Source organism: Rhea pennata, chromosome Z (genome assembly GCF_028389875.1).
Source record: "Rhea pennata isolate bPtePen1 chromosome Z, bPtePen1.pri, whole genome shotgun sequence".
In the NCBI taxonomy this organism is placed as follows: Eukaryota; Metazoa; Chordata; class Aves; order Rheiformes; family Rheidae; genus Rhea; species Rhea pennata.
Genome location: NC_084702.1, coordinates 77,555,329 through 77,567,328, shown reverse-complemented (window position 1 = coordinate 77,567,328; position 12,000 = coordinate 77,555,329). Strand labels below are relative to the sequence as shown.

The 12,000-nt window shown below is 42.7% G+C and overlaps 1 protein-coding gene across 4 annotated transcripts in view; it reads left to right on the top strand.

Moving 5' to 3' along the window:
* The first annotated feature begins 217 nt into the window (after nucleotides 1-217).
* The window catches only part of EPG5 (ectopic P-granules 5 autophagy tethering factor), a 56,536-nt gene continuing 44,753 nt past the window's right edge, over nucleotides 218-12,000 (top strand). For 2 of the 4 annotated variants that reach the window (XM_062599235.1, XM_062599236.1), the window contains exons 1-8: nucleotides 218-289; nucleotides 2,714-3,652; nucleotides 5,509-5,749; nucleotides 6,584-6,720; nucleotides 7,293-7,400; nucleotides 8,400-8,473; nucleotides 10,847-10,949; nucleotides 11,531-11,645. In XM_062599235.1, coding sequence (XP_062455219.1) covers nucleotides 230-289; nucleotides 2,714-3,652; nucleotides 5,509-5,749; nucleotides 6,584-6,720; nucleotides 7,293-7,400; nucleotides 8,400-8,473; nucleotides 10,847-10,949; nucleotides 11,531-11,645 — 1,777 coding nt within the window. In that variant the 5' untranslated portion in view covers nucleotides 218-229. Of the gene's footprint in view, nucleotides 290-2,713; nucleotides 3,653-5,508; nucleotides 5,750-6,583; nucleotides 6,737-7,292; nucleotides 7,403-8,399; nucleotides 8,474-10,846; nucleotides 10,950-11,530; nucleotides 11,646-12,000 lie in introns of those variants that run through there. The other 2 variants (XM_062599237.1, XM_062599238.1) reach the window with 2 other exon arrangements.

The window sequence follows — 12,000 nt, the reverse complement described above, 5'->3', positions numbered from 1 at the left end:
AGTGAGCGCGGCTCTGCAGAGCCGGTGCTGGACCTCGGTATCGCCGCGGGCGGGAGGCGGCGGAGCAAGACCCAGCGCCGCTCCGGAACGCGCCGCGCTCCCCACGGCGCCGCCCGCCGCCGCGCCTTGTCCCTCCGCCGCCGCCGTAGGCGCCGCGCAGCTGATTGGCCGCGCGCGGGGCCGCGCCCGCCCCTTCCGCCGCCGCCGCCGCCCGGGTAGCGGCGGGGCCATGGCGGAGGCCGCGGCCGTGCGGCCCCCGCGCAAGGCCCGGGCCAAGGGCCGAGCCAAGGTAGGGCGCGGCGCGGGGCTGGGCCGGGCGGCGCGGCGCGGCGCGGCGCGGGGCTGCCGCCCCTCGGACGTGCAGCTGCGGGTGAGCTGTCCTGCCTCGGAGTTGAGCCCGGCGGGAAGCGCAGCTGCCTCGTTGCGCTTGTGTTTGCCCTGCGCGTTACAGCTTGCGCCGCGTAGAGCAAAGGCTGTCGGAGCCCTCTGAAAAGAAAGGAATGCTCTAACTGGCCTCGGTGTGGTGAAATGAGGGGTAAGACCTGAGTGCTAACTGCAGGTGTGATTCTGGAATTCGAGGCAAGTAAGGATCGGGGGGGGAGGGGAAATCCCGTGCCAGAGGAGCGTGTCGTGGTTGTGTTTTGATTCAGCCCCGCAGGATGCACAAGGGCAGTCAACATTCAAGGCTGCTGTTTAAGAGAGTCACTTCCCTGCAGGAAGGCAGTAACGCACGGGTGGCTGCGGGGGTTTGAGTGGCTCTGGTGGCCGCGGTTCTTGTCTGTGCCTGCCAGGTGGAATTCACCGTGAAACAGCTTGGGAGGGATCTGGGGGAGATTGGCATGTGTGAGAATCCAGAGTAGCTTCAGTGCCACGTGTGACCCGCTGCCTTTCTGGTGATGTTGTTGTTACACTCTGCACCCTTACTCTGTGTTAATGTGCAGGAGTGTTTGAGGTTGTAGGTTCAGGCCTCACCGCAGTAAGGACTTTTCCATTCCTGTGTCCCAAAATGGAAATAGTCTTTGGAGAAGGTGAAATCCCTGAGAGCTGGGAGCAGGTCTGGCTTGCCCGAGACGGGCTCAGCTGTGAAGCTGCTGCTGGTGGAGTGAAGCTCAGGGGCTTTCTGAAAGCAGCGTGCCCAAAGTTGAGCCTGTGCAGCAGCAGTAACGGCAAAGTGATTCGAACACGGTGAAGTGGCCAAATCAGTGAACCCGGCGCTGGTGAAGGCCAGGCCAAGCGTGCAGTGAGTAGCAGTCAGTTACTACAGATATATTTCCAGAAAGTGATAGTTATCCTTACATAGATGTTTTTTACTGGAACCAGTTCACTTAAATGTTGGGGAAGGAGGATGGAGATGGTTAGGCACAGGCCAAGCCTAATGAGAGATGTCATCTTTGGCTTGAAGGCTAAGTCCTCAGAAGAGGGAACTGCAAGTTATGCTTTTATGCTAATTCAGGGCCTGATTTTTCTCATCCCTTCTTGGATGAAATACCTGTTAAGATTACTGCTTTTTTTTTTTTTTTTTTTTTTTTTGCCTTGGAAAGAGAACTGACAAACACTTTATAAATTTTACAAGAAACTATTCTTGTCTAGTAGTAGCATGTGAGTATCCTAGCGATGGGAAAACACTATTTGGAGATAAAGAGAGTTTCATCTGTATAAGGGCTGCAAGAGGGAAATTCAAGATTGTACTGAAGAAAGGACTAGCAGTTTTGCATGTTTGTGAAGCACGCAGATCATGATACTGTCGAAAAAATCTGTGATACAGTACCCTGTGAAAAATCCTGACTCGTTCTAGTTCAAGGAATTGTTCTGATCTATTTTTAACTTTTCCTCCATAGCTCTAGTCTTGGAGTGTGTCAGCAGCATTTTGCAATCAAAGGTATTTGCAGGTTTTAATACACTGTAGAATGCATTTTGAAAGCAAAAGCCCATGTATTGCCATTTTGTAGAGGTGCTGGAAGCATATGCTTTAATTAAAAGTAGGCAGCTGAGATCAAGGTTAGCTGAGGTCTTGATGTTTAGAGTTGTTTTCGTGTATGCCCTCTCATAAGGCAATATCACATGTCAGCTGCTTAGTGAAACCATGCATGAAATTGCCAGCAAGTGTCCCAAATTTTTCCCCTACTTCTGGAGGAGTACTGAAGCTTTCTATAATTTCATTTGTGTTCTTTGTTGTGTTTTGTGGGTCATTCAAAACTGGAGGGACGTAACCCAACTCCTCCCAGCTTCATTTTTTTGGAAAGATAAGTATACGCTGTTTACAAGTGCATCTTTCATTAATTAATTTATTTTGAATGTAACATTATTTTACAAAATGTGCTTTTGGAAGGAGACTATAAATGTACACCTTAGACTAGGGCTGTGGGGACACTTTACTCAAAACTCACCTTAATTTAAAAGTAAATACTTTCCTGTAATTTTGCACGTTAATAAGACACTCTGTTCTGGGATGTTTGTAGCTTTTTATGGAGAAACACAAGCATCATTTCAGAACTGACCAAGAAAACAGGCACTGATAGACAGTCTTCAAAGAGGAACTAAGGAACAAGGATCGGTTTGGCACATTTTTACCTTTAATATTATAAAAATTAACCTGGTAAGAGTGGCTTTTGGCATTGTGCTGTTGACGAGCACTGCTTCTGGGGATGGTTGGATTTGGGATGCATGGGGGAGAGATTTGTTTGTTAATGAATTCCTGTTAATTTATTTGTAGGAAAAAAAGAAAATAAGTAACCAAGAGTCCAGTATCCAAGAATCTGATGATGTCTTCCTCCCTCCTGTGGCAGAAGTGTCTTCTCAAGCTTGTAAAGTGCAGGTGGAACATCCTGAAGGATTTACAGAAATCCAGCTCAATGATGAAGCAGAGGACAGAAGAACGGTAAACAATGTGTGTGATGTCCCCTCGAGTACTTCGATCTTACCAAGTGAAGGATCTTCAGCAGTGACTTTAGGGCCTCCAGCAGCTGGAGAAGAGTGCAAAGCCCATCCCTTATATGAGGAATGTAGGAGGGTTGTTCAGAAAAGTGGGAAAAGCAAGCTGGACAGAATCCAGAACCCTGGGGAGGCTCTTGCTAGGAAATCAGGAAGTTGTGGCGTATCAGGCGATACCTTTCATTCCAGTGCTGCTGGCTCTCATACACTAGTGGATTTTGTACAGGAAAAAGGAACTGAAAGTGTTCAAGATGTTAAAGATCCTCTTGTCCGTTCTTTAGAGAAGCTTCCTGTTACTGTGCCACAGCTCAGTGAGAAATCCAAAGTGCATATTCAGCATTTGAGATTGAAACCTCTTTATCCAGACTTGTCAGCTGAATTGTCTTATGAGAGACCGACCATAGTAGCAGTCAAACCGCTCTTACGCAACGAGAGGCTGTATCCAGAAATCCCAACAGAACCAGAACTGGTGCCGTTTACCAGAGAGCAGCTGAAAATTTTTGAGCCGTGTTCATGGCTGGAGAATGTTGACTCCTATGCAGAAGAATTTGAAAGTGTTGCTCATCAGGACAGACATGAGTTTCATGAACTACTCCTGAACTACCTGCGCTGTAGGAAGCAGCTGTTGCTGGCTGAGGCTGAGCTGCAGGCCATGACGACAGACTGCCAAAATGCAAAGGGGAGATTATGGACGTTTAAAGAAGAACAGAAAACTGTGCAGGTGCTGTATTTGAAACTATCATCTATTTGGACGTGATTCTGGACATTAGTCTTGCTTGCTGTCAAGCTTACTGTATTTAGGCTGGTTTGCCGTGAAAGAGATGGTTACCTTTGCTTTTCCTTCTCTCCACTGTCTCAGTGCCCCCTGCTTACCCCCGTCCTGCAGTGCTTAAGAATATAATCCTGTTGATGTTGAAGGCAATTTATTCTTTGATTTAAACTTTGACAAATGTAGGATATTGCAGTCTGTGTTAATGATCTCTTCTGGAGCCAAACTCCTGTCTGTAGTTAGTCAGAATGAGATGTGTATAACCAATTCTGCTTGTTGTGTTGGGTCAGGTTTGTGCCACCCAGAGCTTCAGCTAGGTCCGAGGGATCTGTGGTGGAATAGGACTATAGCCAGGATTTCAAAATGACCGCAGCAGTGCTTCTGCATGTTGCATCTGGACTGCTGCCTATAGTGATAATTTTCATTGACGTCATTCGTGACTGTCCTGCTGGCAGAGGCTGCAGGTGCCGTGGAACTAGGGTCCCGCTCCCTGGGGCCCTGTTACCCGGAGCACAGGCAGTGCGAGATGCGTCCACTTCCCGTAAGTGCTGCGCCAAAAGTGTAGCTGTGGTTATAGCTCCCTCCGGGGTGGCAGTGGCACTCTGCAGCATTGCTGCCTGCAAACCGGAGCGCTCTGGGGAGGTTTCTGGTACGTGCACCAGAGAAGTCTTCCTCAGAGCTTGTTCTGCGTAACTTGTTTTTGGAACTGGTGATTGTGCGAGCAATGGAGCAGTTCCTCTGATGCTGTTTGTAACCAGTTCTGATGACGTGATGGCTAAGAGTGCTGAAGACCGTTTTATATGGTGGATCCACTATTGTTCCTACAAGCGCAGCTCCGCAGAGTTGAGAAAATGTAGAGACACATTCCCTGAACAGACACGAGTCTTTTCCTTTTTACTAAGGAGCAGAATGCAATGGTCCTATACCACTGAAAATTATTAGACTTCTAGTTTTGCTTTGATCAGTTTCTATGTTCTGCAATTTTTATGTTCATTTTTACATGTCTGCTGGTCAGCGTACAGTTAGCAAAGCTTGCCGATTGCTTTATTCACTCCTAATTCACTGTTTGTTGTGTGTATGTGCAGATAGTCATCTTTATAATACCAATCCAAAACTTAATCTAACAACTTACGTGGAGCAAGAATACTTTCAAGCTAAGCTTCCTAAGTGCATACTGCAAAGCACATTTTGTGGTTGCATAAAAGAATAACAGGGATGCTAAATATTGTGATTTCCTTATGGTAAGGAATTAGAGCAGGGGCAGAGGAAGATTATTCTCAGCCTTGAATTCCATTTTGGAAAAAGTTAGAGTACAATTAATTTGAGAAAATTTGAATGTATTTTGGGTGAGTTTCTAATAAATATTGAGTTCTAGGAGTCTGTGAAAGCTTTTAGCTTGTGTCAATATATGTTTTGGCTTTAAAACAGCAGATCTGAATATTTATGCAAGTCTAAAAACTAAGAAGCAGTTGCACTCAGCTGGGAGTAGAATGATCTGATTTTTGTTCACATCTGTTGCTGATAAAGACAAGTCACTTCATCTGATGTCTATTGTTAATTCTGGATTATTGAGTGTTTATAGAGTCTGTTTTTTTTTTAGAAGTCAGAAATCTATTGCAACAGCAGCAGCGCTGAAAAATAAATAGGATGCACCCAGATTTTTGTCTTTCCTGTCTGTAAAGTGGCCATTCTCATGAAAGCTTTGAAATCTCTTGAGTGGAGGGTTATATCAGAGTTAATTTCTGTAAACACAATTCACCAAGCAAATTGACAAAAACATTTACATAAAATAATTGCTTTCTTTTCAGGGTGTCTGTGCAGATCAGTGCAAAGTGTCAGGTCACCATCGCTATCAGACAGTAGAGATGAATGAAAGCGTGTTGGGGGAACTGAAAAAGCTGTTCGAAGCCAAAGCAGAGCATGTGCATCAGACACTGGCACTACACTTGTACACTTCAGTGTTGTCCCGGTTACAAGTGGAGTCTTATATCTACAGGTTGCTCAACAGCTCGTCGCTGCTGAGATCGGTGGCCCTTCAGCAAGAACAAGGTGTGTTGCTCGTCTGGACAGCTACCTGTGCTGTCAGGGTGCTGAATGCCTTGTTTGCCTGGAGTTCTGAAGTTCCTGTGCTGGGATTTGTATATTGAGTATTTCTCCTCGATACTAAAACCTGTTGATTTTACATAATAATGAGTAAAACTCTTCTCATGCAGAAAAAGTCTTAATTCTCTTACCTTAGTCTCCTGCAGAGTGGAAGTTGAATGCAGGAATGCTACCTACTGCCACCAGTCACCCTGGAGACGTACTGGGTAGAATGAATGAATCCACTCTGAATCCAATCACTTGTTGCAAAGGCAACGTAAAATGCAGTTCCTTTTCCAGATTGATTATAGACCGTTTTAAAACGGTCATCTTGCTGCTTTACGCCTCTTGGAAGGCTGTTTGAAATCTCACAGCTCTAATACTTAAATATCTTTTTGCTTTTCATCTGAAGCATGTCACCAGTGTGGGCTTGTGGCAGTATCATCTTTGAGCTAAAAAATCCCTCCCACTGTATATTTATTCCTCCTAGTCCTCCCCTAGCCCCAGTTTATATGCAGAGTAAATGTGCTGGTTCTTAGGAAGGTCATGTAAAAGGGAGGCCTCTTATGAGAGTAGCCATGGTATATTCTTTTTGTAATTGGTGTCCAGTACTTAATTACAAGTTTGAATAAAATACATTAAGTCATCTTCTCTGTCAGTTCTAGAGAGCTGCTATGTTGAAATGTCATTATCTGTAGATACAAAGAGAGGAAGTTTTCTGTATAATCTCCAAACCATTGCTTATGCTGCTACTGCGAGAGCTGCTCATCAAAGCTCCTTAATTCTGTTTTTAATTTACAGTTTCAAAGCAGTCAGAAAATCTTTCTTCAGACTTGAGCCACCTGAAAGAGTGTATCAGCGTTCTTTTCAGTTTCACTCGTAGAGTTATCGAAGACCCTCAGTTTCAAAGTGACCTTCTCGCCTGGTTGCGGAGACTGGTGAGGGAGTGAGCATGTATGTAGCTGTGTGATCGTGCAGCTGAGATCAATTCAGAAGTCTTTTTTTCTGAAAGAGTTATTGTTTGTCCCATGTACAATCAGTTCCTGCTTTTTTTTTTCTTTTTTTTTTCTTTTCCCTAATTGGGGAACCTGTTGAATCTGTTGCTGAATCTTTACAATGAATTCCCTGGTCTGATAAAGTCAGTGGAGATGGATAGTCTTAATGAGGTCTGGCACATGAGCTACTAACACTGCTTGAGGTGAACTTGAGCATTTTAATGGTTCCTGAGCATTACTGTTCTTGTTTCGGAAGTAAGAATATTCAGACCTATCAGTTTGGGGAAACTTCCTGCTGACTTTTGAAGTAATTAAAAATAATTTATTTAAAATTTTACTGCATTTTTTCCTAAGAAAAAGGTTTGTGCTCTAGCTCATAAGCTGAACAGCAGCTTTTCAGTGTTGTTCCCTTGTTGCTTGTTAAAAAGTGAGAGAAGTGAAAAAGCATTATTATTCTGCTTAGCAAGAATGAACTTTGAAATTATTTGCAAGATTCCTGTATACTTTCCTTTTAGGTGTCAGTGTTGCAAAGAATTGGCTGTCCAGGTGACCATCTCTTCCTCTTGAACCACATCCTCCGGTGCCCAGCTGGGATCAGTGAATGGGCTGTTCCATTCATTCAGGTGTGAATGTTTAATTCTTTATTTTTGCAAAGTTGGAGTGGGTTGGGTAGGAGAAGAGGATGTCTGGTACCTAATCAATCCACTGTGACTGCTGCACATCTCCAGGTGTATGGAGCCAAGAAAACCTGGTTTTCTTGGTTCTGGAAAACAGAGGTGGTTGTCAAGGTGTGCATGTACACAGGTTATCTCAGCTGTGACAGGAAACACAATACCTCTTCTCACTACTACTCAGCTAGAGAGGCTCTGAAGGGGGTTGAAGATTTAAGGTGCAGCTCAAGGCCTCACACAGGTTTCAGGAGAACTCTTAAGGAAAAGGGAACTACTTAGATTTGAAACAGTTACTGTATTTGAGACAAGTGAGACTGGAGGCAGTTCTGAGAGATACACGGGGTGAGTGAGCAGTTTCTAAATACTGCATGTTGAAGTTGGTTGGCTGTGTTTCCTTGAAAAGTTCATTAGCTGGCTAATTAGGAATGCAGTGGAAAGTGTTCATTTTATAGAGATCAGAGGGAATGAAGATGTCCGTAGGCAGCAGAGCATTTTTCAAAGCAACATTTTTGCCCTTTCAAGAAGGGAATATGTTAGAAATCTAATTGTAGGAAGAGGATTGCAATTACAGTAACAGGGAAATGGCAAGCAATAGAATAAAAGGGAGACTGAAAGCAGCACTGTAACTTCCCTTTTTCTCAACTCTCTACCTTCCCTCTGGTTCTTAAACGTACATGAAGGGAAGAGAAGTTTTCTTTTTGTGGTGCTTTTAAGGGGTTTTGTTTTTTCACCTTTAAATTTTTTTACCTCGTTTTGTTGAGTGAATGTACCAGTCCTTTGCCATAGCACTGTTTCTTCCAAAGGGTTGGAGTTGTCTTTTATGCATACTTTTTCATCTGAACAAAAAGCTGGTAATAAGGAATGAGAAATTCAGAATATAAATTTCTCTGGTAAAACTAACTTGCCTTTTTTTTTTTTTTAACTTAGACTAGATTTTATTTCTTATTTCAGATCAAAGTCTTGGATAACCCATCAGGTGTCTTCCATTTCATGCAATCTCTTGCCTTGCTTATGTCTCCTGTCAAGTAAGTGTGAAAATGATTTTTATAAATGTATTTTGATTATTTAATAGTAGAAAATGTAATGACAAAGAGTCTACTTAAACAATCCTGAAAGTGTACTGCAGGCAAAGTCATAAAAGCAGGCACAACTAAGAGATTCATAATTAAATTCAAACGGTTATTCACCTCAGGTTACAGCCTTGGTAGTACATTTCCCTACTGTGCACAGTGTGATAGAACTTGCTTTCACCAGTCAAGTAGCTAGCGATAGCTGACATTCCTGCATGTTTGTCATTGTGAGCTCTGAAATAAAATTCTAGACCATGCTTCCACAGTTACCCGATAAGAATACCGTCTCTGCAACAAAAGTGCCCGAATGAAGGGTTTTGCAAAGTTGGAGTATACACTGCTTGTGCTCTTTAATTTTTTTTTCTCATTATTTTGTTTTCCTCTTATCTAGAGGGAAGATGAGATGCTGGGAAAAGCTAGCTATTAAAATCATTAGTGAAAACTGCTGTTACATGCTTCAGATAAAACATAAAACTTGCCCCAAACCGTAATCTGTTCGCTCTTTGAGTTCTTTAGTCATCAGCCTTTCTCTTTGGTTTGCTTGCTAGAGGGTAGTGTTTGGAGATAAATTGCTCACTTGAGTATGCCCGTTGCAATAGGAAAGTCACGAGTCTGGGCCTGGACACATTGAGGTTGTACCTATTGAGACCAGCAGACTAATGTTTTTTGTAGAAATACTAGGTTCAAAGAAACAAACTGTTAGTTCTTAGTGTTGACAGTCAAATCTTGATAGTTTGACCCTAATTTAACTCAAACTTGGGCGCAGCAGGCACAAACTGAAACACAGGCAGTTCTGTCTAAATATAAGGAAGAACTTCACTGCGAGAGCGACAGAGCGCGGGACCAGGTTGCTCAGAGAGGCTGTGGACTCTCCCTCTCTGGAGATCTTCAAGGCCCGCCTGGATGTGATCCTGTCTACCATGCTGTAGGTGCCCCTGCTTGAGCAGGGGGTTGGACTAGATGATCTCCAGAGGTCCCTTCCAGCCTCAACCGTTCTGTGATTGTGTGATTCGGTGACTCCTGTCTACTGTGGGCTGTTATTCTGTTTCCTGTTTCACAGTTCCTGTGTGGAGCTGTTTGGGAAACAAGTGTGTGCTGAGGACATGTGATGCCGGTGTGTTTTGGTGCTTGCACTTTGAATGTAGACTCTTCTGAGGTGTCTGGAGTGGCTCTCCCAGCTGGTGATACAAGAATGCAGAGCTTCCGCTATGACTGTGCTCCCTGTTACAGGCCAGACACTTGTCTGATGCAGTGGCTGCATGTCGAGAGCAGGTTTTAAATCTATATTTGGCTTATGAAACCGGTATCTTAAAGCTTGTGTTGCATTTGTAAAATGTTTATATTTTCAAAGTATGAGTTCTGGGAGATTTTTTTTTTCATTTTCCCCCCTGCTCTGTGACCACTGAGGTGACATGGTGCCAATGTCTTGTACAAAATGTGCAGAGTTCTGCCAGTATATTCCTAGGTAATAGGAAGTTAAACGTTATGGTTTTAACTTTTTTGTATATAGTTTTTTTGCATGTTCATTTGACTTCCCAGGGTATGTCTGTACAGCTAAGGATTTATACAGTATGCAGCCTGAAGAGTAGTGTCCTGGCTTTAAGATGGGCTGATATATGGAATTTTTTCTCTACATTTTGTCGAGTTAGCAGTATTGAAAATTGAAACAAATATGCTTTCCCGCTTGAAGAGTGCTAGAATAAATGAGTGAACGTATGTTCAGGGCAGCTCTTAACACGTGCCAAAGTGGGTTCAGACAGACGAAGTTGAGTCTCTGTGGCGCTCCTGGAGCTGGCCTGATGTGAGGCAGCTCTGTTCTGGAAGTTGTTTAGTTGTGGTAGCTCAGTGTGCCGAAGATGAGCCTTACTAATTTTGCTGTGACATTCAGTTAGTGTGACTCTACGAGCTGTGGAGCGGAGCTGGCCTGCTCTCACCCTGTTAATGTTTGATTCACTGGATGATAGCCTTAAATGGTTGTTGGAAAGTACCTCTTCTTTGGAATATAATTTCCTTTAATTTGACTTCTGGATTTTTTGTGTAGACAGACAAAGAATAGTGTTATCTCATGCATATTTAATATGACTTGCTATAGAGGGATTCTAGTCACTTGTATTGTTCAGTGTATTTACTTGTAAGATCGAAACCTGAGTTCAGACATCAGACTGGTGTGAGTTTTGTATGACTTCAGGGTATCTGACATACTTGTTAATGTCTTGTGTCTGTTTTAAAATATCTTCTTTTAACTAAGACTTGACTAAATTCAGAGTTCTTTATTTTTTCTAATTTTTCAAAATTTGATTTTCACTTTAAATGGATTTATGCCCTCAGAAATCGGGTAGACTTTATGTGCCATATGAAACCAAGTGAAAGAAAAACTTCATCCGGAAAAGAATCTGGAAACTGGACACTAGTAGATGAAGGAGGAGAAGAGGTACAGCAAACAAATTTTTTTCCTCCTTAATGCTTTTGCTTAAGCTTATTGTATTGATCCTGTGAATTGGAGGAAGTAAAGCTGACTCTTACTCGGTTATAAAGCATCATTTTAAATTTAGACCTATTTTTGTTTCCTTGTATCTCTGTCGTGTGACTATAGGTAGTCATGGAGTACTAGAAACTAGATTTTCCAGTAATGAATATTACCAGCTATAAATTAAACTTTATTGGAACTATAGCATTTAAAGGAGGGAAAAATAAAGCGTATTTAAGGTGACAGAATGAATTTTAAAATGTTTGTACAATATGGAAACAGACATGCATTTGAATATGTGCTTCACTTTAGGGGTTATGTTGGACTATCATACGCTACATTATGTTTAGTTCTGTTTCTTAGCTATGTAAAATCTCAGACAGCCCCAAATTTAGGGGCCTGTGTGTGGGAAGGGGAGTTTAGTGGTCCTTTCTCGTGTGCTTTCTTTGTTTCTCCTTACAAACAACTCAGAATTAGTACAATAGCTAAGTCCTTCTATCATAATTTTTATTGGGAAAGATATTAAAAGCTGAATTTGTCTGCAGGATGAGGATCCTGAAACAAGCTGGATTCTGCTTTTGGAAGATGACTTGATTGTCCTGTTGTCACAGTTCCCCTTCCATGAATTGTTTCAACAGTTCCTTGGAATCAAGTCTGGAGGTAAATCAGCTGCTAAAGAAATATTCTTCATTTTGGTTACGTTAAATGAATTAATGACTAAAATAACCAAAAATGCTGCTGCATTGTGGGAGATACTCTTCAAACTGAGTAATAAATGAACCTGTGCAAACAGCTCAAAGACTAAGTAGATGAGATGCCAGATCGTGCTATGTGTATGACATAACTTAAAGTTCAGTGTTTTGGAACTAGTAAGTTCATAGCAATGTCAGCATGCAAAATATTAGTGTCCTTTCCTTTAGTTTTGATCTGCTCAGAGATATGTTCAAAGATATGCTTTCAGAGCTATTCTTTTCCCCCTTGCCTGTTAACTATAATGCTAGTGTGACTTTTCTCC